Below are 27,384 nucleotides of genomic sequence, written 5' to 3'. Positions count from 1 at the left end.
CGGCAGTGGTATAAATACACACAGTTATTAATTAAGTAAGTGGGGCTGGAAGGTGGGTGTCAGGAGCATGTGGGGCAAAACATATGCCCACAACTCTGTCTCTGTGAGTCAGGGTTTCCGAGGTGACAGCACAGACTGGCAACTGTAGGACACACTGGGTTGTACTGAGAACGGGTTGGGACTGATTTAGGACACAAGTGAAGTTAGGAAAGACACCGGTTTGCATCTAGAGATCCGAAGACACAGGAAGGGCTAGGCAATCGGTGCATGCCATTCTGGTACCCTTACACATTAAGCCACTCAGCAGTTATGACGCATAGTTACCTGTGGTTTCCAGTGGGAAAGACAAGGACACTCCAGAGTCAAGAGGTTTTGGAGAAACAGGTGCAATGAAGTCATGGTCAAACAATTTATTTACTGTAAACTTTAGACTTTGCTCAGAAAAACAACTGATGTTGTCCCTCAAATCCCTGCCTACAACACTCCATTTGAGTGAATAAGTGGAGTGAGAGAGAGTCCACATTCACAGCAGAAAGGTCCAAGACACAGGATATTTCAAGTCCAAGGGTACAGGAAGAAAACTCTCTCCTTTAGATATGAATTTCCAGCAGCAATATATATATATATATTATCCTTAATACTTGACCAGTGAGGTAGATACATGGAAACACCATCCAAACAGACAGACCAAAAACACTTCAGACAGAAACTTTTAAGTTCCATGCAAAGAGGAACTGAACTGTACAAGGAAAACATTAAGCACTGAAATACAGTTTTTTTTCTCTCTCTCTCTCTCATTTGCAGCTTAAAAAAATAAAATAAAAAAGGCAGAAGGATGTGCCCCTTCTGCAAAATCTCTATACAATTTTATTCTAAAGTTATTACACTCAAGTAAAATAGTCTGGTTAGTGTCCTGTCAGGGAGGGGGCGTCTTAAAGAGTAGAAAGCCTACACTACAGTGGCGAGTCGTTTGTGTTACAGTTCCTCCCTTCGGAGTCAATGCTAAGGCTAGGCACAGTACCTTGGCAGTTCACAAAGCCTTCCATGCCAGGGGGGTCCTCACAAAGCAGTTCATTTTCTTTCTCCTGCCCCAGCTGATACGCGCTCTGCTCCCCTGTGTAGTCTGTCCTACCGTTGCTGTTGCTAGAGTAGCCGTTCCCATAGGTTTTCGAAGAAGACCGGCGAAGGCACAGAAGCTCCTGGAAGGCAATCCTGAAATCTGGACTCCGACAGTAGATAAGAGGATTGAAGGCAGAGTTGACATAGCCCAACCAGTTAAGGAGGATGTAAACTTCCTTAGGGATGAGGTTGGCCCGGATGACGTGCACAATATTGACAATGAAGAAGGGCAGCCAGCAGAGGGTGAAGGTGCCCATGATGATGCCTAAAGTCTTGAGGGCTTTGTGCTCTTTCAAGCAGAACTTGGAGGACCTTCGGAGTCCGTGCCCGCTCCTCCCATCCTGCTCTACCTGGCTGAGGTTTTGGGCATGGAATCTGCCCTCGGATTTGTCTATCTTCTGCAGCTGCCTTTTGGCCACCTGGAAGACCCTGGAATAGACAAAGACCATGACCACCAGGGGCACGTAGAAAGATACGATGGAGGAAGCGATGGCATAGGCCTGGTTCGTGAAGAAGTCACAGCAAGTCTCCTTGGCATAACAGTCGATGGCTTCCTTGTGGGTGGCACGGTACCAGTGCATCTGGATAGGCAAGAAGGAGGTAAGGCCGGACACAATCCACACCATTAGGATGACCACTCGAGCCTTATTCTTGGTCAGCAGGCTCTGGTACTTGAAGGGCGACGTGATAGCAACATAGCGATCCACTGCAATCACGCACAGGGTCTCGATGCTGGCTGTGACGCACAACACATCAATGGAAGTCCAGAACTCGCACCAGAAGTTGCCAAAATTCCACATTTTCATAAGGATATGACTGGCCCCAAAAGGCACCACCGCTAGGCCCATGACTAGATCAGCACACGCCAAGGAGGTTATGAAGTAGTTGGTGACGGTTTGGAGTCGCTCGAACTTGGCAATGGCTGTGATGACCAGCACGTTGCCAAACACGATGGCCAGGACGATAACCGACATGAGGATGGCCATGCCCACCACCCACGCTTCGTCCCGTTCCTGAGTGATGTCGTGGCCTGGCGCTCGGCTTCCGTTGGGTGCCAGCAAGAAGTCGCTGTCGTTCCCGTGTGGCTCCATGGCCGGCAGGTGAGCGCACCGGCTTTCAGTGCCCAGAGGCTCTCAGCGGGTGCACCTCCGAAGGGGCGCAGCCGTCCGGGGGCGGACTCCTGGAAGCTTCATTCAGAGACCGTAGGTGGCTGTGCTGGGGGCGCGTCCTGCACACTCAGCTCGTGGGTGCTCCGTGCTCGCGATGCCTGCCAGCTGCAGCCTGAACGCGGGAGAAGCAGCCTTGCAGTGCGCCCTGCCCGTTATGTGCACTAGACTTTAGGGGAATTGCCCAGTGACGTGCAGCAACTTTAAGCCAATGGCACGGTCGCATGCCCGGAGGGGCGAGGCTCTAAGGGCCAACCCTCCATGCCTAGCCCGCCTCCTCCTGGGGTTGGCCCGGGCGGGGCCCAAGCTGCTCCCCGGAGGCCAGGCCACCACTCCCTTCCAGCTACCCTAGCTGGGGTTCCCAAGAGAGAAATCTGGGACTGCTGTGCGACCCGCCAACCACCTAGGCGCTGTCGGGAGGTGCTACCTGTCCATGTAGGTCACCTGTGCGGGTTGGGAGGTGTCTGGACGCCAGTGGCGGTGGGTGCATTTTCTTTTAGGAACAGAAAGAGCTAGCTCACCCGGACACGCACACACAGGCACAAACGCACCCTGCCGACTGGGACGTGCTCAGACTTATGCCGAACCACAGCCACAGACACCGAGACACACCCGCGCTCGCTCACGCTGGAGACGACAGCTGTCTCCTGGTCCAACACAGAGAGAGGTGGCTATAAACAAACCCAGGAACACCCAGAAGCATGCCGAAAGAAACACACACAAGCGCTCCGGTGGAGACATGGAGTGCGGACCACTTAGACACCGGTGTTCACATCCCGGTACTACCCTCCTCTAGCACTCATAAATGACACCCCATTCGCAGACGCCCAGTGTATTCCCTTTCAGTTATTTGGCAAGAACACAGGAGGTGACTCCAACAGCTACAGAGTTTCTGAGCACACTTTGTGAAAAATATTTTTTTGGCGTCCTCCCTCCTTGAGAACATGCAGGCAACTGCACCAAGCAGTAACTTCGCCCTTTGCATTTCTTTAGGAATTGATGTGTACATACAGCACTTGGGAAGAGTTGGGGGGGGGTGTTATTCTTAATTCTTGGGAGTGTGGCATTATTTTTCTTGTTATATGGTGGATATCCAGGGATGCATTGAAAACGAAAATGCAAGAATTTTCTTTTTTAAAATAAAAAAATAAACTACATTATTTATGTTATGCGCATGAGAGTCTTATCTCTGTGTTTGTCTGTGCACCACCACGTTTGTGCATGTTTTGGAGGTCAGGAGAAAGAGAGCATCCGATTCCCTAGGACTGAATATACAGATAGTATCAGCTCACAAGCTGCCTTTATGAGTGCTGGGAATCGAACCCTGGTCCTCTGGAAGGACAGCCAATGCTCTTAACCACTGAGCTGTCTCTCCAAGCTGCATAATCTTCTTTTCAAACAATTTCTTAAGTAACTCCTTTGTAACTATAAAAATGTTAACTGTATTAATTGTATGTGTTGGCTGGATAATTAGCTAATCTTTTAGGCTGTGTCATGTGAACCTGCCACCACTGGGCCTTTTCTGCCTTTAAAAAAAAACCCCACAATTTCATATAATTCATTATATTAAAAATGTGTTGTCTGAAGTCCATTTTAAAACTACAGAAAGAAAATGATAGTTTTTCCTTCCCATTTAAAAAAACATCAGACCAAGACTAAGATTTCATGAAACACCAACCTTTGCAGCTGGCAAATGATGACTGTTGGGGAAAAAAATTAATTTTCAAGGTTTGATTTCACATGTATTATATTTGATAGACTGAAAGTCTTTCACACGGAATAAGCAAACATACTTTGTAGATTACATAATAACATAACAATGGCTGACATTTAGGGGACATTCCGCTCTGTGCCGTTTGTGCATTATTGCATTTAATCCTTCCCACAATCCCACGGGAGTATTTTTAGCTCCAATGGGGCTCAAAGAGGCAAATCACTTGCCCATGGACACTGGCCAGGCAGCACCGGAATCTGAATCGGAACCTAAATCTGTCTGATTCCAAGGTCCATTTCCTTGCCACCTTTCTAAGGTACTGTGTTATTCCATGTAGACGAGGGGAGGGCACAGAAAAAGCTACAACTGGGATTGGAGCACCTGGGTTCCAGGTTCACCTTGAAACTTTGACAATCATTTTCCTTAGTCAAACCACAAAGAAGGGATTGGTATCTCTCCATCCTGAAGGGGATGTGCTGCAGGTGTGTGTGTGTGTGTGTGTGTGTGTGTGTGTGTGTGTGTGTGTGTGAAAGAGAGAGAGAGAGAGAGAAAGAGAGAGAGAGACCACCACTTTCATCATGATGAGCGTCAATCCAATTCTATAGAAACCATAAGTACTGTTTCTTAGCTAAGTGTCAGACAAGTGTGAGTTTGTCAGTGAGCTCTGTGCAATGTGCTTACTCATTTGGAACACAATGCTTGTTGCCTCTAACAGAGCAACAGTAAAGCATTTTGTGAAAGAAACATGCAGGGTTGACTTCAGAAATGGGGCTTAGAAACGGGACCTACACAGACCCTTCAGTGACACATACTTTTCTTTTGACAAGTGCCTCAAAGATATTTCCCAGAAACCCCACAAATATCAATTGAAGATCTCTTCTGTTCACACAGTTTTCAAAGCACACCCACTTCTTATTTGCGTTTTCTAAAACTGGCTCTGGTCTGGTGCGTTTTAGGAAGAGGCTTTGTGTTACACAACAACCTTCCTTTAAATACACATCTACCCCAGATTGTGGAACTAAAACATTTGAAACCTACTTCCTGTTTGTGAAGGTATGGAATAAATAAGCATGAAGTTTAACCTTCCCCTAACAACCAAAAAACGATTCAGGCAAAACCTCTTTTAGGAGAAACACGACCTTTTATTCGCTGTGCACTTAAGTCGTCCCGAACTTGAACTAGGTAATTTGGGAAACATCTTTTAAAAACCTCACACATCCTAAATGAAGACAGGGAAATAACATTGGTCTAAAAGGAGGTCCTGCGACGCTCCTTACCAGTTTTGACAAATGGGCATACTCTTCCCCCCTGAGGTAGGAATTTCAGAATGTTATCTTTTCTCTGACCTCCTTTTAGGATTCTAAGTCTAGACACGATTAAAATAGGGACGAGCTTAGCAGACTATTTTGTTTATTTCCTTTAGCTTGAAAAAAAAAAAAGAGGGGCCTGAAGTGAAGAAATGGGGCGTGTCCTGCTCAAGGTGTTAGGAAAGTTAAGAGTCTGACTCCGTCCTCCTAGCAGCACTCCCTTTCCCTACCTAGCAACTGTGATTTGTTCATTTCACAGTGAGTGAGTCTGCTACGGCGGCTTATGGACCTCGAGACCTTATTGCGTTAAGCAATACTACTTTAGGCTAAGCTGCGTTTATCTGATGTAAGAAAAATCGAGCTCTTTTATGGTGATTGATTGTGTCTAATTACATGTCTTGTCAATCCCTTAAGACACTGATTTGCCATTTCCCGTCTGCCAAACAGGAATAAAACACACACACACACACACACACACACAGTTTGATTTATTTAATGAGGGTTTGAACAGGAGTAAGGGTCTGTACTGCCAGAGAAGGCCCGCACACCAGCCACTAGTTGGACACCTAAGAAACCTTCTCCTGGATCTAGGCTCAAGCAATCATTCTTCCATCTTCCCGATTCTTGGGCAGACAAACATCTGTGGAATTCTTTTGTTTAACATGACTATCTTCTAACAATATCTCTAGACAGAATTATCTCACCATGTTTATGCTGAATGAGGCTAAACACACATGAGTTACTTAACATGCTACCTTCAAAACTAGATAGTTGGTGTCCCCTTGGTCATATATTTTTGTGTTAAAAGCTAGATATAGAATGCATATGTGTCTCACCATATCATGTGTGAAAGGACCCTTTGACCACGAGTAATATGTAATTTGTTTTTTGTTTGAGTTACAATGAGGGTAAACAAAACTCCATTCCCTTGAGAAAAGGAACTCGAATTTCCAGAGAGAAGAAGGAACCTGAAAATAATTACCACTAGCATTTGAGTGGTCTAGTTGTAGGGGGTGGTAATGACTTGGGGTGAAGAGTCTTAGTTCTTGACATGGTGGGTTCCCCAAACTCTTGTGAGTAAAAACCCCATTGGTGTCGTTCACAGTATATTGCTTCCACTGTCCAGATTTTGAGCTAAAATCTGTCTTCTTTCTGTTTATGGGCATGACCCTTTAAGTCTGCCCCCTTGAGGCCACTCAAATCAGTCACCTCTCGCTTTTAGATCTCTCCTCCTGGGTCTGGGATACCCTGGGCCACTATGACTGATTTCTCCCCCACAGTGCTTCATTTAGTTGATGATGCTAACATTGATACCTGGACCATCCTCAAACAAGCCACCCGTCACTTTGCCATCACCTTGGCAACTGTGAAGTAGAGCAGGGCAACCAGCAAAACTCTCCAAACAGGTGCTCGTGCCAGATGAATTTAATTTCCTGCTATGCTTGGGTTTTATGAGAGACATGCTAATAAATCCTCTACATCCCAGGGGCATTGGACAAAAGGAGACAGCATTAAATTAGAACAAGGGAGGGGGAGGATCATTCATCTGACCACATACAGGACTCTTTGACCTGAAAAGAATTAATCATTCAAAGGGACTAAACACCAACAGCTTTCTTGATTCAAATTTTGTGAGAAAATTAAATCCCATAGAAAATCGTTTGACTAAGTATTCTTTCTAGTTCTCCTAAGCTGTTACAAAAGCATCCTCCTAAGGACATAAGAAGGAAGTTGTAGGTATTCACCGTGCGATGGATGTCGAGGGATCTGTGCGTGATTCTCTTGCTGAAGCAGAGAGCGGTGGCTTGGAGTCTCCTTCAGGAGTGGGGATGAATAAGGAGCAGTTCGTAAGCGCTGGATGTCTGGATGGCAGGGGAGCATTGGATTGAATAGACAGGCCATGAGTAGGGGATGAACATACCTTAGATCTAATCCCAGAAAAGCCACGGTGTTCTGAGTAACCTCAACAAGTCATCTGCTCTCTTGGAGCCTCAACTGGGATCTATGTAATGAGGAGCTTCCCATCAAATATTCACCAGCCTGCCGTGGGAGGAAGTTACTTGAGGGCCATTGTGGAGATGGGTTCCTGGCTGGGAAGAGTCACTGTGGAGTTGGCAAGGACAAAGTAGAACCCTACGAAACAACTCGTTTACAATTCCACACTCACATTCTGCCTCCTGCCACCCTGATTTCACTGTCCTGAATAGCAGGTGTAGCATGATTTCCTAGGTCATTGGCCCACTGTTAAAGCTCAAATACACTTAAAAAAATTAAATCCAGGCCTAACCACGTATGGAGAGCTAGTATCACTTGCCGTAAATAGAAAGTAACCATGAAAACCAAACAATGCTAGTGAAATGTAGCTTGATTTTGCTGCCTGCCAAAGTCCTGAGCCCGAGACAGGCTCTCTGTTGAAAAGAAAGACTATCAGTGGTATTTTAGTACCTAAGGAGAGTGTTTCTATGTATCCCAAAACGCTAAATGACAATTGAGAATCGAGTTACTCCTTGGCAGGTGAGAAGGGAGGGATGTATTGGCCCTTCATTATGGCGGAAGTGTTAGGTGAGTAGCAGTGCCCTCAGATGTTTTAGATGGTTAAAGGGAATAGTGCATTTAAGGGACTTAGCGCAGTGTTTCCAAGAGGAATAGTTGTCATCACGATAGAAATTGTTGTCGTCATCATCATCTTCATCATTGTGAGTTTTCTGGGGCAGATTCTATTTCAGGAAATCCTATTCATTTCCTTAAGGGCAGTTCTTTAAATGGATCAAGAAACTGATCCAGCAAAGCATGGACCCTTTTGATACACTGAATGTTACCTATAGTGGACTTGGTAAGGTTTTGCATTAGATTAGTTCCTGGCAACTGCAAGTCCTCATGGGGAGGACTTGCTTGCTAGTATTGAGAAAGGAAAGTCTTCGTGAAGGAGAAGCAGCCGAGGGTGGAAAGAAGCAGAGCCAGGCAAAGCCTGATTCTAGGAGTAGTGCTCGAGCAACTCAGGAGTCAACTGCTTCCGCCAACTGTTAGTGGAAAAACCCTGAACCAGTTACTTAATCCATGTCACACGTTGCTTATCTATAAGTGTTCTTATCTCACAACCTCACTGGATGCTGCGAGTGTCAGACAAGGCAATATCTCCAATGTGGTGAGGATTAGCTTGCCAGAGAGTTTGTCCTACATTCATTACTGACCGTAAACCCGGAGCATCTGTAGAAAGGCCCATTATTGACAGAGTTCAGAAAACAGGCTGCGGAGCGGAGACCGGTCGTGTGACTGGGACTGAGGAAGTCCCACGTGGAAACTGCATGGTGCTGTGGCAGAAGACAAGGAGATGCGGAGCCTCTGGGTCTCTGGGTCTCTGAAAGAGAGAAGCAAAGGGGTTGGGATGATCTGAGAGAGAAAGCAGAGCTGATGAAGAAACCGCAGGAAATGAAGTCGATTGCAGGAAAGGACCGAGGAAGAGGAGAATCTTCAGGAAAGAAACACAGAGGCCCTTCTCCAACACAGGATCTTCTGCTGTGGCACAGAAAGAAACCATGCCCGGGTCAATGTACCAGTTACTTTTCTGTCACTGTGGTAAAACACCATCACCAAAAACAACTTATGGGACAAAGACGATTTATTTTGGCTGGCCCTTCCAGAGGCGTAAGAGTCCATCTTGGCAGAGAGACATGGCGGCAAGCCATGATGCAGAAGCAGGAAGCTTGAGAGTTCACACCTCAACCATAAGCCTGGAACAGAGAGATTGAATTCTCAAAGTCTGCCCCTGTGATTTACTTCCTTCAGCAAGGTTGTACCTATGAAATCTCCCCAAACACTACTATGAGTCAAACGTTCAAATCCCCAAGCCTAGGGAGGAGATTTTTCAATTGCAATGGTCAAGGAGAGGTCAAGGCGTCCCAACTATGTCTACTGACCGTGGGTCAGGTAACACGGAGAAACTAGTCCTGGCACTTCCTTGAACTATATGACTGCCCCTTACCTGGCCTCTGTTTTCAGATATAGACAGTGATAAGGTCGAATCAAGAGTCTTTAAGATCAGTTCCTAGTACATCCTAGTCAGTTGAAACTTACTAAGGAGTCTGAAAAACAATAATCAAATTTTCTCTTCATCTCGCCCATTACATACCAGGAACTGGATGTGGCACCTTTGTGCTATTTTCATTTGTAACCTTAGGTTCTATTCTCATTTCTGTACAACCTTACAACAGGGGCGAAGCTATTTTCATTCATGGGTGGGACAGTGGAGGTTTAAAGACACAGGGCAGCATGCCCCAGGTTACATAGTAAAGAATAGAAGAAGGGCTTTGAAACTGGCCCCATCTGATTACAAGCCTAAGTCTGAATCATTGTCACAGGACTCAGCCCCACATGTGTAGCTTAAAAACAAGGCTGTATGTTCTGCCTGCTGTGAGGAAGTGCCTTGTTGCTAGGTGCTCACAGTTGAGCTTTGCAAGACTACCAGAGTTAAGAGGCATCAGCTTCCACGCTTAAGGGAACAAGGCCAAAGAACCAAGATTTTTTGAGCCAAGTACCTCATTCATGATTTCTAAAAAGAGAGGTGAGATAAGAGTGCTTGGACTTTGGCGGTAAGTCTCTGTGCTCATGCCCCTTTCCTATGTCTTCATTCACTTGATTTTCTTCAAATCTCATTTCCTGTGTGGGTTCCAACCCCCTAGAATGCACACACACACACACACACACACACACACACACACACACACACATGCACGCACACGTGAACCTGTACTCACTCAGTTTTCTCCAAGAAGACTTGCTTACTGGTAGATTGAGTTAGATCAGCAGGTTTTTAGTGTGGTTGCATGCACTGAACGTACAATAACTCTCGTATAATGTCAGTATCAATTCCCAATTTGCTTGATATAGTACTTTATTTGTTTGTAATCACAGTATCCCAATACAGGGTCAAGGCTACAGAAGACAAGTACTTCACATGCAGGGGCATGCGATACCCTACCTCAGACCTAGACACTCTTAAGGTACCATGGGAGAAGCTAACCATCGTAAGGAAACAAATAAGGAGGCACCTCTGATAATAGTAGCAATTAGTAAGTAGCCTCAACTCTCGCATAATGCAGTAAATACCATTTCACAGCTACAAACTTGATTCGACGGGTGGTTGGGGTCCACCCAGCTCAGTACCTCACCTTCCAGCAGAGATACTGGGAAGGAGATGCACAAAGCAAGACTCCTAAGAATAGCAAGTAATAGGTAACAGGAGGACTCCGGCCAACAGGCTAATGGGGCTTTTAAAAATGAAACTGAATTGTAATGGCTGCCGGGAGAAAGTGATTTGGTAGGATTTATTAAAAATGTACACGTCCTTTCATCTAGAATCCCAGCGTCACGAAGCTCTCTCTTAAATGCGAGTTGCGGAAGCTATTCTAGCAAAGAAATATCCTTAAGTACTAGCTGCTCAGAAGAGAAAGGATCTAAATGGATGAGGAGAAAAACCGTGTGTTGTGATATGTGGTCACTGAAAATGTATGCGATATATGGGGAGTGACTCGGGCACTGGGCCTTGCTGTACTGTAAAAACGATACGTTGGCTTTGTGAAATCCAATGGAACTTCCTCTACTATCCCAGACCCTGCTGCAAACTCTCGGGGTCATTGGTCATCTTACTACATGTCAAAAATGTACAGTAATGCCGTAGTAAGTGTGGAAGGTTGGTGTGGCGTGAAGGCTATGAAAAGTGTGAAAGGGGATTTGCACGTAACAGCAGGCTGGTTTCGCTAGATGTGTCGAGGCAGATAAAAAGACAGCATAAACATGTTCACCAAGCTTTGGGGAAATGTCAGGAAAGCATAGCTGCGTTATCATGAGGACCCGTGTTTGGATCCTCAGTATGTGTGCAAATGTACCCGCTGCGAGCCAATATCTCGGCAATCCTAGTGTTCGGGAGCATCTCTGGAGCTCACTGTCCCGACTAACTGAGTCGATGAGCTCCAAGTTCAAGGGAGACCCTACCTCCAAAATCTCAGGTGGAGAGCAGCTGAGGAAGATGGCTGGACAGCAACCTCAGGACTCCACGCTCATAGGTACACGCACAGGAGTTTTCCATCCAACTGGGTGGGTGCAGAGCTGGGCTTGAAATCCGAATGGGATTTTGGTGGTCTGACAAGGAAGGAGTATGTGATGGAGAAACAGCACAGGCCAAGGCCTGGAAGTGGGGCCCATTCATCTCTGCTTGGGAAACAGCAGATATTCTTGGAGGTGCTGGTGTTTGCTGTGGGAGAAGGGACCAGAAGCAGCCGAGGTGCAGTGCGCATTTTCAAATTCCCTGAAAGCTGAGGTGAGGAGGCCCCAGTCCTAATAAACAAGCAAAGGAGGCGTCTTGGGCCATGGCAATCTGGAAGAATCTGCACAGCTAGCTAAGAGAGGCCATTCCACAGAGACCTGCTCAGGAGCCCAGTGACAGAGAGCAGACGAGGAAAGAAGCAGATTCAGAAAGGGCCACGATTTGGGTCTGCTTATAATAGTTTAGATTTAAAGAGGCGGGGCTCGGATGTGGGGGAGGGGCTAGCTGGAGCAGGGGCGACAAGGGCAATGGTTTTTTGACATGCGCTGTAGTTTTTGAATGGTTCAGGTCATGCTTTCCTGGAATTCTGGAACATACTATCACAGTTGAAGTAATCATGCAATTTTACCGTAGCATGAGGGTAGGAAGGAGATTTACAGATAACCGCAAAGAAGTAAAAGTAGAAATCGTTAGGTTTTTTTTTTCTTTCTTTTTTTCAATCTGTTTAGAAAGGGAGGAGGAAGGATGTAAGTAAAACAAAACCAGGAAATGAAAATGATGATGGGTAAAACTTAAAACAACGAGGAAGCTTCTAGAAGAGAGCTGGAGGCCTGTTTTTCACGCTGAGTGCGTCTCTATGCTATCTTTGCATGCAGCTTGCTGATGGGACCTTTTTTTTTTTTTTTAACAGTCCAGCAGATCAACAGGGCTACAGATCATTCTGTCTCAGAGGTGCCCTGAAGGGTCACCTCAATCCGCAATACCTTACTTCAGCAAGGGAGCCTCAGAGATGGCCGCAGACAGTGAAAGCGGTGGTGAGAAGCCTAGCTTCAGCCTCACTAGCCCTTCTCAGTTCTCCTTGTGGGTCGGTGTTTGCACCCGCTGTTCCTGGTGCTCAAAGCTTTTTCTCCACCCCCACCACCCCAACCCTCCAACCCTGTTTAACACATTTTTGCCAACTCACTTCCTAGTTTCGAGCTTAATTATCACTTCCTGTGGTAATCAACTTTCCCACCCTAGATACACCGCCAAGCCCCTTGCTGTCTCAGCGCGTATCCCAACTCTCTATACCTTTGGTTTTAGTCGATATCTTTTCCCAGAAGACTTTTCAATGCTGCGACCTATTACCAGAACTCTAGTTCTGTGCTTGCTGACACTCAAGAAGTTGTTGTGAGAGGCAAGCTCCCATTTTCCTGCTACTCATCTTCATATCGAGCGTTCCAAGTCCTTTCAAGGACTGTAGGACTGTGATTCGACTCACCTGCTTCCCCTCCACAGACCCTCACAGGCTGATTAGCCCCCACCGGGACCTGTCAGTCACTGAGGTGGTTAGTCCCACCCTCTCTCTCTTCCACTCTCAAGACTCTGCCCTCAAGGCCCACAGCCAGTGCCTTAGTCAGTCTTCCCTGTATCCAGTGACCCCCTCCTCTCCAAGTTGTTGTCAAACAAGGTGCATTTCCTTCCTCATATTTAAACAGTGGGTTCCCAAGGCTGCAAGACAAAACTGCACCGGGTCTCTCTTTTTAGGTTCTTGGTTCCTTTTGCAACACTTCCTCAATTCCTCCAGACCCTGTCTTCACCAGAATTGCTCCTATTTGCTGAGGGCCTGGGAGGTGGGGGGTGGGGGTGGGAATGGGAGGGGGCATGGGGGAGGGGTGTCGGAGGGGTGGGGGAGGGGAGTTGTATGCTTGTTGTTTTTTTGTTTGTTTGTTTTTATCCTCAAGGCCAGTTAAATGTCAGCTCTAGGTTTCCCAGCCCTTCCTTATGCTAACTGCCTCAGGAATTTTCCCAAGCACACAGTCTGCTCCTGTTATTTATTGGTCAGGGACTTCAGTGAACTAAACCCTGCCCTCTCTGCCGTGAGCAATGCCTGCAAGTTGGCATTCACAGGTTGCATCTGGCCCACAGATGGTTTTTGGTTTGGCCTGCGGAGTTTAAAGGATTAGCCAATCTCCAGCAGTTAAAATTGGAATTGTGTATATAATTTAGGAAGCGTAGCATCTCATAAAATCATCAGTGAACCAGCCTTACCAGAAATGTGGAATCAATAAATAAGGGCTGCATAGGAAAGTCCTCCACTTGGCCATGTGGACTTGAGTTGGCTAGAGTCTGTCACTCCCTAGGTACTCCTGGTTTTCAGGCTAAGCGGTTAGCTGTCATCTACCAACACAGGAGCAGTGATTCACCTCACGGTGCCGTTTCTCGGTGCTAGTTTCCTGCCTCATGAGGGCCCCCGCCTTGCTGTCTATATTTGGCTTATACGGATTTTCAACTTCAGGCAGAGGATGTGGCTCAGTGGTTAAGAACACTCGCTGTGCAAACATGAGGACTGGGATTCGAATCTCCAACAGCCCCATATAACGCGCTGGTGTAAGCTGCCTTCGTTTACAGCTCCAGGGTTGTCTGAAGGTGGAAACGGGTGAATTGCCAGGGCTGGCTGACTGCTGGCTCGTTCCACAACATGGTAAGCATGAAGTCTAGTGAGAGAATCTATCTGAAGGGAATAAGGCAAGACATCTGATAGCGTCTTCTGGTTTCTACACCGTCAGGGGCATGCAGACAGACAGACACAGAATTGTTAGTCCCTCATACTTATATAGCACTTAAAATTCACAGATCATCTTTACGTTTTTATCTATAGGCTGAAAATATGGATATTTAAAATTTTCAGTTTCGTAGTTCCCTACCTTCTCTGGATTTTCTCCTGTAAGCATGCTCTCCTTTTACAAAGCTAGAATCCAAGCAAAGGAGGCATCTGCATGTCTGCAGCCATGGATGTTAACCAAGAACACGTAGCTCCCTGTGTACTATTGGCTCAGGCTTATTGGGTCCAATATCTAAGGAGGTCACGTCTTCTCCCGACATCACCCTCGGCTCATCAATTAAAATAAATTCAAATCACTTCTCACTTTAACAGTCTAGTAATTGTCTTACTGAGGTACAACATACATACATACATACATACATACATACATACATACATATATGCATGTTAGATATATTTCATGTACTTCATGAGTATATTTTAGTTTATATATGAAATACTGTGTCCTATTATGACATTTTCGCATATTATATTCATAAAGAGACTCCTCTTCTGGACAGAGTGGTTTGTGCTCATAATTCCAGAACTTTGGTGCAAAGGCCAGGAGTTTGCAAATGCAGGCCTGGACCACATAGCAAGTTTTAGGCCAAGAACCTTGAAACCGAAATAACCAAAGGAGACAAGAATATTCAACAGCAGACTGTTATTTTGTATATGGTGCCTAGTGTGAGACGGCACACCTGCCTGTGTTAGCTCCTTTGAGCTTTGCTGTCTGGAGAGGCCGTAGAACTGGGAAACAGACTTCGGTCTCCCAGTTAATGAATGGCTGCGCTGAGACAGGAATTGAGCCTCCCTGACATCTAAATTCCCAGGTGAACCATGGGAAGCAGAGAGGCAGAGGCCTGGGACAGCACTGCAGTCCTATAGAAACCCCAGGCCTTTGCAAGTAAAAGTCAGTTCTCAGTCATCTCCCAATTGTGTTCCCTTTCCCTAGACCTCTACCCCTACCCCAGTCCCAGCTGTCACTTTGATAATCTCTCCCTTTACTTCTCAAAGATTGCAGTTAAACCTTCCTTCCGTGCAATGGATCATTTTGGAATCAGTGTGATCAAGAGTCACCACGAGAGAAATACCGGCCTGGCTTCCTTCCTGTCTAGAGACACATTAACAAAAGCCACAGAACCAGAAACAGGAAATGCTCTCTATTCATGCATAGGACGGTGAAAGACAGATACAGAATCTTATGGACTCGAGGCTGTCAGCATCACTCACAATCCCCTGGTGCTTTTCATCCCAATCCTTGTGCGTGCTGGGAAGGGCCCTCAAGCATCTTGCTCCTCCTTCCTGCCACAGATAGTGAATCAGAATCTCAGAAGAGGAAAAAATGTTCTGCAGAAGGATATGGTTGGCACATGTCAGCCATCACTAGAAACCCATTTCCCAGGACTCATCCCTAACCCTTGTGGTTCATAGGCCTCTGGTTTAGGCTTTGGCTTGTGCTTATCGTGCACGTTGAAGCCGCTGCTTCTCTTTCCCTCTTTCACTTCTGAGATGCAGGTGCTGAGATCTGCTAACTCCACTTCTGAGTGTTTCTTGCTGGGTATCTTGATGATCTCACTGGCAGCAAGGCACGGTTGGTACAGATCATCTCAGCACCCCTGGATACACTGTCCCTCTGCTCTGAAACCCATGCTCTAGTCATATGACTCTTCCTCTTTCTGAGATCTAAGTGTTGCCTAGCTGTGAACTTCCTGTCCATGGCATCTCTCTGGCAGCCTCTCCACTTCCTTCTGTTCTCTTCTTCTGGCTGGTGGTAGCATCCTCCTGAAGTTACTCTCAACATGGCTCTCTGAGCATTTTATTTGCATAAGCTTTGGATAACTGTGTGACACATGTCTTGCCTTAAATGCCTTTTAGTTGAAACAACCAGCACAGCTTCTGAGCTCCAAACGCAACTTCAACCAATACAATGCTGACAGACCTTTCTACCTCTTCCAGCCTTTTCCTTATGAATAACCACAAAACCACACAATAGGTGAGATCTGAAGAAACAAGATGAGACGTTGACATTCATTCACAAGGTAGCGACTCGGAATCCGTTTAGATTCTGAGGTATACTGAGGTTGCCTGGCCTACCAGGAGTTTGAGGTCTTGCAGGAATGGCGGGTATGGTAAGAGCTCTGGCGGTGTGGGACACTGGGACGACAGCAGTGAGGCCCTGACTCTGAAATGATGAGGTGGCAGAACGCTGAGATGCGCTTAGAAAGTCAGATGTCCCTGAAACCTGAGAGTCAAGCAGGAGTTAGTTTGTTAAACAAGTTTGTGGGTTTTGGGAGGCTGTTAAAGGAGACATCGAGGGCAGAGATGATAGATAAGAAAACGTGTCAAGGCCTGTGCAGGTGGAGTTGCTATCTTCTCCTAGGTATGTTCACTGAAGTCCTTACTCCCATTCAGATTGTCACCTTATTTGTAAATAAGGTTGTAGTGTGTGTGTGTGTGTGTGTGTGTGTGTGTGTGTGTGTGTGTGTGTTTAAATGAGAGCCATAGTAGGACAAACATGAAGTTTCTCATCTAATAAAACAGGTAGGTATCCTTAGACAGGGGACAGGTGTGGAGAGAGACAGTACTCAAAAGCAGAGGACCATGCAAGAGGGAGGTCACGACTGGAAGGATGTGTCTACATTCCAAGGAATACCAAATGCTGCCGATGAATCCAAGAAGCCAGGAGGAAGACCCACTGAGCAAGTTAGGTTCTTGTCCTTGGCCCTCAGAACCAGTTGGGTCTCATAACACCATTGATTTCAGTGTCTGCTGTGAGATAAGATGCTTTCCCACTGGAGCCACACCTTCTCCGAGGCAGCACTGATACAAATCAATGAGATAACATGAGGAATGGTGGGGAAAGGGACTCCATGGCTCACTAATTACAGTTGTCATTCAGCCAGGATCTGGGCTTATAGGTATTAGGTCATTTACCCCATGACCACTAGAAGAGGCACGCACTACTTATTATATAAAATAAAGGAGCGAATCTAAGGAATCTTGTTGAGTTGGCTAAGGTTGCTCATTTCATATATAATGCTAAGGTTGGGCTTTGAATTTAGGATGAGAAGTACCCGTTGGTAACACCATAACCCCATGGATGTCTTCTCTTTGTTTTAATCTTGAGAGTAATACCCATATTTAGAGATTTTGAGAGATTCAGGTTACTTGAAGTCTAATTTAGAAACGGAATATTACTCATTACTATAAAAGATACATTTATAAATGATAAAATAAAAAGCAACTTATAAATTATAAATGTATTCTCTTTTTGTGTGGATTTATATGGAATTTGGCACACGAATAATGTTACTACCACTGAGAACTGTCATCCTTGGAGGCTTTTAAGGAGAGTGTAATTGTACATTTCATATTTTAGTATGAAGAATGGGCTAGACAAAAGAATGAGTGGACATTGTTATTAGGAGCCATTTCTCTTGGAGACTTTCAATAAGGAAGCATGGGTCAACTACAAACTATTAAAGGATTTTTTGGGATTCTTTAGTAAAGACTCTAAAAACCATCCCCAATTAAGTGGCATGCTGTCAATAAGAATGAAGCTTTAGCTAATCTCTCAGTTAGGCTTAGCATGATTGGCAAATACAACTGAATTCTATGAATTAGGTAATTGTGAGCCCCTGTATGTTCTTTGGTTGGTGGTTCAGTCTCTGAGAGCCACAGCTTGGTCTTCATGTAGGTTCCTGTATGTGGGATACATTCTTCTAGCTGAGCTGCCTTGTCTGGCCTCAGTGGGAGAGGATGTGCTTAGCCTCGCACATCTTTCAAAAACATTTTACTTCATGTTCACCCACTCAGTATGCCGAACTCCACGAAGGCAAGACTTTTGGCAATTACTTGATTCTAAGTGTTCTAGCTCATACCTGACATATAGTGAATGACCAGTAAATTGAAGCCAGGGTTCAATATTGATAGACTTAGATGCAGGCACATGGTCTATTTTTCCCCCTCACAATTTTTAGTTAAGGAAATTAAGACCCAGGCAGGTAAGGATGTTTGCTTTAGGTCTCAGAGAAGGTTAGTGGCTAGGGCCAAATGGTACCCCAATTTCCTTCATCTATCATAGACCTCTTTTTCCTGCATCAGGCCAGCTCTTCACTGTCCAATTCTATCATAGAAAAATAGGTTAGGAGAGTAGACTTCAGAAACCACAACACTGGATTTACATGTAAACTGTAACCCTTGCAAAAGTTGCCTTACTTCTCTGAATAAGTTATATCCAGAGAATATGTAATAATATATATATATGATAAATTATGTTTAGCTCACTTATAAAATAAAGGCAAAACCCTTTAAAGTAAAATATAAAAATAAATGTAACACCTATACTTATAAAGTAAAAGTAAAACCTTTTTGGTATCATTTCTGTGAATCTGAAACAAGACTGCTCACCTATATTATTTGCTGTAGGAGAACTTGTACAAAGTCAACTCTTCCCTAGATAGTAGATGTCGCTCTTTCTTCATGAGAACCTCCAGCACTCTTCAGATATTTCTTGGCTTCAAGAAGCATAGCTCATCTCTCGCTTGCATTTTAAACTACAGATGAGAGAGAATACTAGAAGACATGAGACTGTAGTAGGAAAAATGGAAACAGGAGTCTTCCTTGAGGGGAGACACACAAGTGAAGACTGGGTCCTCTTCCTCATTAAGACCTAGTTTCTTTACCTATACTTAGTCAATTGCCACAATGTGCTACCCATCAAAGTGGAATGAGGGTGTACTGAATGGGTTGTGCTTGGTAGAAAGGAGATGTTAAAGGAAGGTAATCTGGCAATGTATCTTCCCTTTTCTCCTTTAGCAGTAGTGGGCTGATAAGAACATCATTTCTTTTACAGATGAATGACCACCGCATATCTGCTACATGCTTGCCCCTATGGGATAGCTTTGTTGATAAGAGTCTGTGTGGAGATTGTCTCTACTTCATGGTTTAAATATTTTTATTTTTGTGTGTGTGTGTGTGTGTGTGTGTGTGTGTGTGTGTGTGTGTGTGTGTGTGTGTGTGTGTGTGTGTGTGTGTGTGTGTGTAGGTGCCCAAGAAGGCAAGAAGAGGATGCTAGATGCCCTGGAGTTAGAGGTTGCCCTGTTTGCGTGCTGGGAGATGAACTTGGGTCCTCTGGAAGAGCAACAATTGCTCTTAACCACGGAGCGATCGCTCCACCATGTATCGTTGTTTCTTTCAAGTTTGAATAGGTGCTCTTTGGATTCTTTTCAGAGGCTGTGTTCTTTCCAAAATCAAGGTGTCAGAAAAGTTAGCTGCTTCTGAAGCTGTCAGAGATAATCTATTCTGTGTCACTCTCCTAGCTTCTGGTGACTTACTAGTAATCCCCTGGTGTTCCTTGGATCATGGTATATCACCCTGATCTCCCTCTTTATCACCACAAAGCATTTTTCTTGTGTGCATGACTGCATAAACTTCTCCTTTATGTCAAGGTTAGAAAACGATTGGATATAAATGGACTTATCTTAGCTTATCACCTGCCAGGTTCTTATTTTATAGTAAAGCTATTTTTAAAGGCACAGGGGTTTAGAATGTCAACCTTTCCTTGGGACAAGACACAATTCAACTCCTAAAAACAATCCATAGAAACTTAAACAATAACCATGAAACTCCTTGACAAGAAAACTAAACATGAACTTTAGTCCTAGCGTCCCTGTTCCTGAGTGGCACATGTCCAGGAGTATTGCAAGAGATTCCATTCATTTCCCATCACAGGATCATGTTAAGCTTGTGGCTAGTCAAAAGATTCATTTTTTTTTCATGCCAGTTGTCAATATACTTAATCTACCCAATACTTGGACAGCTGATTTCTTGACACTTGTACGGCATACAGAATCCTAAAAGATTATTCTTTGAGAAACTCAGTTTTTCCATGAGAACTGGAGTCATTATAAATTCTAGATTCACAAATAATTATTCAGTCACCGCTTCTTTATGATTCTGACTCTATCACAGTAGAATTGACTGCACATGATCAGCCTCATTAGTCTGAATCAAGAGTAAGCATCTTACCTGTTAGTACTTATCGGCGTCTGCTCCATCCCTGGTACCTCACTGGAAGGGTCTCTTCAGGCCCAGACACTGACTGTTGAACAGATTGATGATTAAGCTGAGACAATCTGCTTTGGACACAAAAAAGAACTTAAAATAGCCACCATGAATGACGTATTAAAGTTTGAAATGAAGAAAAGACCCAAGAGTGTCCAGATAGGGGTGGAGTAAGTGATGAGGCTTTTAGAAATAAAATGTGATCATTTTGATAATTGCAAAACATTAATTTTAACCTTTAGTTGGTTACACATATGTTGACAGTATTTATCTCAGCTACAACTCCAAGTTTTCAGATGATGGAAGACTCAGTTCGCACTAGTTCCGGCTCTTCTGTGCATTTATTGATGAAGCAGAGAGGAGCATGAGATTAGTGTCTTGGCAGGAATCAGGATACCTGAGCCTTTCTTCACCTAAGCGACACTACTGTGCTCATATGCATTGTTGAATACACTCTTCAAACTTCCAGCTTCCCCAGCTGCAGAATCATTTGGTTAGACCCCAGGACTTCAAGGTACAAATTTATTACAAGATTCTGTGATGATAATCACAGGTCTAGATGGAGACCAGGAGAACCGGAGGTAGGGGGGTTGGGGAGTGGGCGGGGGCATCTCTCTGGTAACGGGGCATTTCCCAGTTGTGGGCAAGTAACTTCTTACCTTACTTAGTTAATTTTTTGTTGCTATAACAGTAAAACAGACAAGCTAACTGTGGTGGTTTGAATATGATTGGCCCAGGAAGTGGCACTATTGAAGTAGGTGTGGCCTTGTTGAAGTAGGGTGGCCTTGTTGGAGGAAGTGTGTCACTTTGGAGGTGGGCTTTGAGATCCTTCTCCTAGTTGTCTGGAAGTCAGTCTTCTCCTAGAGGCCTTTAGATCAAGATGTAGAACTTTCAACTCCCTACCATGCCTGCCTGGACACTGTCACGCTTCTGCTTTGATGATAATGGACTGAACCTATGAACTTGTAAATCAGCCTCCAATTAAATGTTTTCCTTTATAAGAGTTGCTGTAGTCATGGTTGGTGTCTCTTAAGAAACCCTAACTAAGACAGTGACACACACACGCACACACACACACACACACACACACACACACACCCCTACATATACATATATACATATATATACATATATATATATATTTCAAATTAAAATTCTAGAGGCTAGGAAGTCTATGAACCAGGATTCTATTTAATGAAGGCTCTCCTTAGAGAATCTGTTAACTCCTGACATAGTTTAGAGCACTACATGGTGAGTGTAGGCGAAATAGAGCCAGACTGGTCTTTATAACAGTTTATAATAGATTATCTAGAGATAATCTGTTAATCCATTAATGCATTATTTTGTAAATGGACTAACTCATTCATAAAGGCAGAACTCTCATGACCCAATCATTTATTTATTCCCATTTCTTCATATTTCACGATGGGATTAAATTTCAATGTAAGCTTTGGTAAGGACAGTAAAACTCTGACATTTCCCTGCTAGAAAGGGAAAGGCTTGCTTCTTCTCATTAAGAAAAGAATTAAGCTGATCTAAAAGGCTCTGTTGCTCCCTGCCATTCTTTAATCTTTTCTCTGCTTAGGACAACCAAAAATATACAAATATGATGAATAACCCAGGTCAGAACATGAGCAGATACCAGTGAAAAGCAACTGTATTTGCACAGAAGGATTTACTCAGGAGCACACTTAGCAACTTGGTAGGATAGCAAGAAGATATTTCTAGGCAGAAAGGTAGTTCAGGGTCAAATATATAACATCTAATTTTTGTTTAATTTTGAAACAGCCTCATTGGATATTCGAATGTGTTTATGTGGTTTGCTGCCACGTTATTGAACACTTACATATGTGTCTCAGACACTTGGCAACATACTCCAGGTAGTGCTGTGATTGGCTGCACAGTGATAACCTTTCCCCTCTCCTCAGTTTCCCCAGCAAAGTGGAAACTTGAGGTGACCTCCAGAATTCCTAAGCTTGCACTCATTAGTCCTATGCAGCATTCTTAGTTTGTCCTTGCTCCTTTTGACCACTGCCCTGCCCCCAGCAACCTTTCCCCCAAATCCCACTCCCATTGGGTTGCTTTCCTTCTTTCCTCTTCTCTTCTGGAACCAGAGTCATAGTGCAAGGGAACTTCTCTCTCTGGGGCAGCTCAGCCTGTTCTATACAGGACAGAAAAGTGACCTTATGTATTTGTTTATTCTGAACTCGAGCATATCCGTTATTTACATTGTTTTACAGTAACTCAGAATACCCAAATTCTTGGCTGCATGGGTAATTATGCAACACAATTCTGTTTTCATCTCTGAACAAAGCTTAGTTGGTTTTAAGATGAAGTCTTTGCCATGGGGTTTCCTGGTATCATTTTTCCTAGGACACCAAGCTTATCCTGCTGTAGGGCCTCTACTCACAGCATTCTTTAGTCATGCTTCCTCAGCCCACATTTCCCTATGCTCAGTGTCTCTTATCACTGAGGTCTCTGGCCAGTTCATTCTCGGTCTCTGGACCAAAAAGCCTTCTTTTCCATCAGCTACTGACTCCAGCTCTGGTTGCCTTCATTCTGTGGTTTCGTCCGTACTTACATTTTGTTGTTTGTTCATTGGATTGCTTATTTTTCTGTTTGGTGCTCCATGACAGAATGTAGGATGTGAAAGAGACTTGTCTCTATCATTTCTGTCTCCAGAGCCTGGAAGAATGCCTTCTGGGGTAGATTCAAAGAAAATCATTTATCAAATAAATGAAAGATCTGTTTGGCCAATGACTAAATTAGGTCAATTCAGTGAAGTGACTGAGCCCCGGCTACATTCCCATCTCACAGTCTCAGTAGTTTTATTAAGTAAGACTGCTTTATCCAATTTCCATCACACTAACTATCACACTGCAAATTAAATAAGATAGGAATGATATTCTACTTATGACTTCATAGCTTGTACAAATGAGAGTGTGCTTCTTTATAGTTATAAAATATAAGTTATAAAATATAAGGAGATGTCTATACTCCAAGTAGGGCACCAGAAGATGAAGAAAGGATTCTACCTAAGCCCAATTTGGGGAACCAATGAGGCTGACTTACAGGAGGAGGGATGAGGAAACACACACACACACACACACACACACACACACACACACTAGCAGTTAGCAGTTCCTAACCTGTTGGGCAGGTTAGGAATCTCCAGAATTCCCCCTCGTTTTACATGTCAACCTGTCTGATCTCATGAGGGTGTTACATCAGACCACAGAGGCTCTGCTCCAAGGACGAGCAAGTCCAACAGCTCATAAAACACCTTAAAATTGTGTGTTGGAGGGCTGGAGAGATGGCTCAGTGGTTAAGAGCACTGACTGCTCTTCCAGAGGTCCTGAGTTCAAATCCCAGCAAGCACATGGTGACTCACAACCATCAGTAATGGGATCTGATTCCCTCTTCTGGTGTGTCTGACAGCTACAGTGTACTTATAAATAAATAAATAAATAAACAAATAAATAAATCTTTTTAAAAATGTATGCTAAGTAACAAAAGCTTTACTAAAATTTTCTATTATTTTAAAAGTCAAAATCATTTGACTACATAAATATCAACTTTTATCTTCATGAGAATCCTATCCCATCACAATGTTTACTAATATCAATAGAATTCATTTGATTTTCGGTCTTTTTTAAAATTGATATGATGATCATTCTGATTCTCAGGCCTTGGTTTACATACTCACTGACTTTTTGACTTACCTAGAATAATTTTTAGGACCCTGGGGACTATAAATGATTTTGGAAAGCAAAATAAAAAAGTAAGTAAATAAAAATAGAAAATAGAGCTTTAGTTAGGTAAATTAATCAGTAAATGAGGTATACTCAATTCTGACATACATTTCTGGGATGACAAGAGGCAACTGATAAGGTCTGAATGCCAGAGTATATTTCTTGACTCAAAGTTGGACTTGCTTGTCCGTGGAGCAGAGCCTCTGTGGTCTGATGTAACACCCTCATGAGATCAGACAGGTTGACACGTAAAACGAGGGGGAATTCTGGAGATTCCTAACTTGCCCAACAGGTTAGGAACTGCTAACTGCTAGTGTGTGTGTGTGCTAGTGTGTGTGTCTGTGTGTGTGTGTGTGCGTGTGTGTGTTTACTCATCCCTCCTCCTGTAAGTCAGCCTCATTGGTTCACTAAGTTGGGCTTGGGTAGAATCCTTTCTTCATCTTCTGGTGCCCTACTTGGAGTATAGACATCTCCTTATATTTTCCTTGGAGAAAGAAACAACAGTAACTCTCTCCCCCAAATTTCCTATGCTAAAAAATCAATTCCAATGGATCATTAATAGAAGGAAGGTAGAACCTCTGTGGACACTGCTCTCATGAATGGATTGATTTCATTGTGGGAATAGGTGGATTATTTCTAGAGTTTGCTTCAAATCAGACTTCAATGCTCTGTTTCTCAGCCCATTTCTCCCCTTCCTTACTCCCCAATTGTTTCCCTCCCTCTTTGTCTTTGTACACTAGTGCAGACAAAAATCTCCCACCAAATGCCAACCCCCTTGATCTTGGATTCCCCACACTCTAAAGCTGTAAAACACAAGTTTCCCATCTGGACAAATTACCCAGTTTGCATGTGTTGCTATAGCATACATACACAAAACACACCAAGACAACTGTTCATTGAACTTCTTCAAGTCTTAGTTTCTCCAACTGCAAAATAGGCATACGCATAGTTTATCCTGCTTATAGTTGTTTTGAAGATTAAATTAAAAAATCCACATGCAATATTTGTCACAGAGGTCGATGACTAGTTTTTCACCTTAGTTCACCCCATTGCCACTACATTCGCTGCTTAACACACGCCAAGGTTGAGTAAGTGTTCACCAATGTAGTTCTCCACCCAGATAAATTATTTTCCTAAAGCTTGAAGTCAATGCATATCTTCTGAGGGCCTTTTCTATGTCTAGCTCTATACTTGATATTGTAAGGAGACACACATGTACTTGTGAGACGTATACTTGAGATGCTCATATCTTAGAGACAAAGTACACATGTATAGTAATACAGCCTGAAAAGTAGGTAGGCAGTGAGAACTGACATCCTAGAATGAGCGACATCTGGATAAGCCATGCTTTGGCAGATAAGCACTGCCTTTCATAAAGAAGAGGAAAGGACTCTTCAGACTGGCAGCAAAGCTACAAAGGGCAAAGTCTGGAAAGGGAGCCTCGAGATGAAAGAGGATGCAGGGACGGCAGCAAGGTTTATGGGAAGGACAGGATGATGCACAGAGGCAATGTGGAAGGATACATGGTCTGTGGGGGTTGTGATTGTATCAGAGCTTCATCTCTGGTGGTGTCGGAAGTCTCTGACATTGATTGACATATGTGATATTGTCTGTAAATGATAAGTTATCAAGAAGAGTTATGAGAGGGGTGGAAGAAGTCATAGATGATACAATGGAGAAGAGTCCATGTGGGACCGAGTTCCTAGGGGAGGCAGGGGATAGGTAGGTAGAAGCTATGGCTTAAGAGAAGTGTTAATTTTGCAGAGATCAGTAGTGGGATGGGGAAAGTGGGACACGTGACTGATAATGTACATATCCTGGTTATTCTTCCACATGTCCTTGTCAAACATTATCTCTCCTCATCTCTATGAGGCATTTTAAAGACTGGTGGCCACTTTGAAGCTTACGTTAAAATGAAATTCCAGGCCCAGAGTTAACCTGTCCCTTAGAGCAGAGCCTGGATTTAGATCCCACTCCTTAAATTCTTAAGCCTCCCCAGCATCCAGGGATGGAAAGACTTCTGTGCATACCGAACTCATAACTTCTTTTGATAACTTACCTTTTGAGACCAAGTCACCCTTTCCTGTTAGCTTATACAGCGAGTCAGAGTGTTGGAGGTGTTGGAGGAAAATTGAGCCGTGGAATCAGGGAGAGGGGGAAGAAGGTCCTTCAGAGTGAGAGGAGGATTTAAGGAAGCAAGTTTGTACAATGCCCCATGGGAGAATGCGTTAGAGAAGGGATTGAGGAAAGGGGCCGTACTCAGGAAAGCATGGGAGACCACACACAGACATGGAGAGAGAGCGCTAGAGAAAGCCTAGAGCCACACTGCCAGGCTGGGTTCTCTTCAGCAGGCAGACACACTCAAAGCTCACTCCACTTCCTCAGGCACTCTGGAGCACCTGCTTCCAAGTAGCCGCAGGAGGGTGGTCTATAATTTCGAACACAAGCTGCTCTACTTCAACTGACATGTGATAAGGAAGCCTCTAAAAACACCAAGTAAAGGGGAAAGAATTTAAGATAGCAGTTCTTTACTTGTTCTTTACTTGAGACCCCTTTGAGGTTTCTTTAATCAAATATTGACATTGCAACTCATAACAGTAGCCAAATTACAGTTATGAAGTAGCAATGAAATAATTTATGATTGGGGTTCACCACAACACGAGGAACTGTATTAAAGGGTTGCAGCGTTAGGGAGGTAAAGAATCACTGTTTTAAGGCATGCTTAGCGCTATTAGTTTGAACAAAATTATGTTCTAAAAACTTCTGTGAAGCTAAAAAGCTGTATGCACTATTTCGAGATATATATTATATATATGCCAAGAAATGAGCTATACTAGTCCCAGTTCATTGGATCAGCTTTTCCATGGCTTTCCTAACATCTCTGAAGATCTGTGTGAACTTACTTTCACTTTCCGACAGTATGACTGTATGCAACAACTCATCCAAAGAGCCTTGAACTTACACTATTTATTTGGTTTCATTTATGAGGCCCAGCCACCAGGTAGATGCTCTTGTCAATGCCCTGTTAAGGAAGACTGAGGATCAAACCCTGGGCGAGATTTCTTAAAGGTCTCATAGGTTTTCCACCTTCAAGATCATCTTATCTCTTCTCATCTCATTTAATCTGTTCTCACCTCACCTCACCTCACCTCACCTCACCTCACCTCACCTCACCTCACCTCACCTCACCTCACCTCATCTCATCTCATCTTTATTGTAAGTGTATGGATGGTTGAAAGTCAGATGATGGCTTTTTGGAGTTGAGTCTCTCCTTCCACCATGCCGATTCTAGGAGGCAAATGTATATTGTTAAGTTGATGACAAACACCTTTATTCACTGACCCATCTTGCCTGAACCCCTCCCCCCCATTACGTCCATCAACACTGATACCACAGAACTGCAGTGTTGAT

General features: G+C 44.0%; 1 protein-coding gene across 1 annotated transcript; it reads right to left on the bottom strand.

Annotated features, from left to right (window-relative positions):
* Positions 1-395: 395 nt before the first annotated feature.
* On the bottom strand, positions 396-2,652 carry Adrb2 (adrenoceptor beta 2). Its single transcript, XM_032885634.1, has one exon. It carries the CDS (start codon positions 2,208-2,210, stop codon positions 954-956), a length of 1,257 nt encoding a protein of 418 aa, XP_032741525.1. The 5' UTR covers positions 2,211-2,652; the 3' UTR covers positions 396-953.
* Between the last annotated feature and the right edge of the window lie 24,732 nt (positions 2,653-27,384).

The sequence above is a fragment of the Rattus rattus genome, chromosome 15, assembly GCF_011064425.1.
Source record: "Rattus rattus isolate New Zealand chromosome 15, Rrattus_CSIRO_v1, whole genome shotgun sequence".
In the NCBI taxonomy this organism is placed as follows: domain Eukaryota; kingdom Metazoa; phylum Chordata; class Mammalia; order Rodentia; family Muridae; genus Rattus; species Rattus rattus.
Note: the sequence above shows the minus strand (reverse complement) of the source record. Positions and strands in the feature narration are given on the sequence as shown.

What these genes read in the sequence shown, in the direction of transcription:
- Adrb2 (XM_032885634.1), bottom strand. Translation starts at nt 2,210, where the DNA reads ATGGAGCCACACGGGAACGACAGCGACTTCTTGCTGGCACCCAACGGA.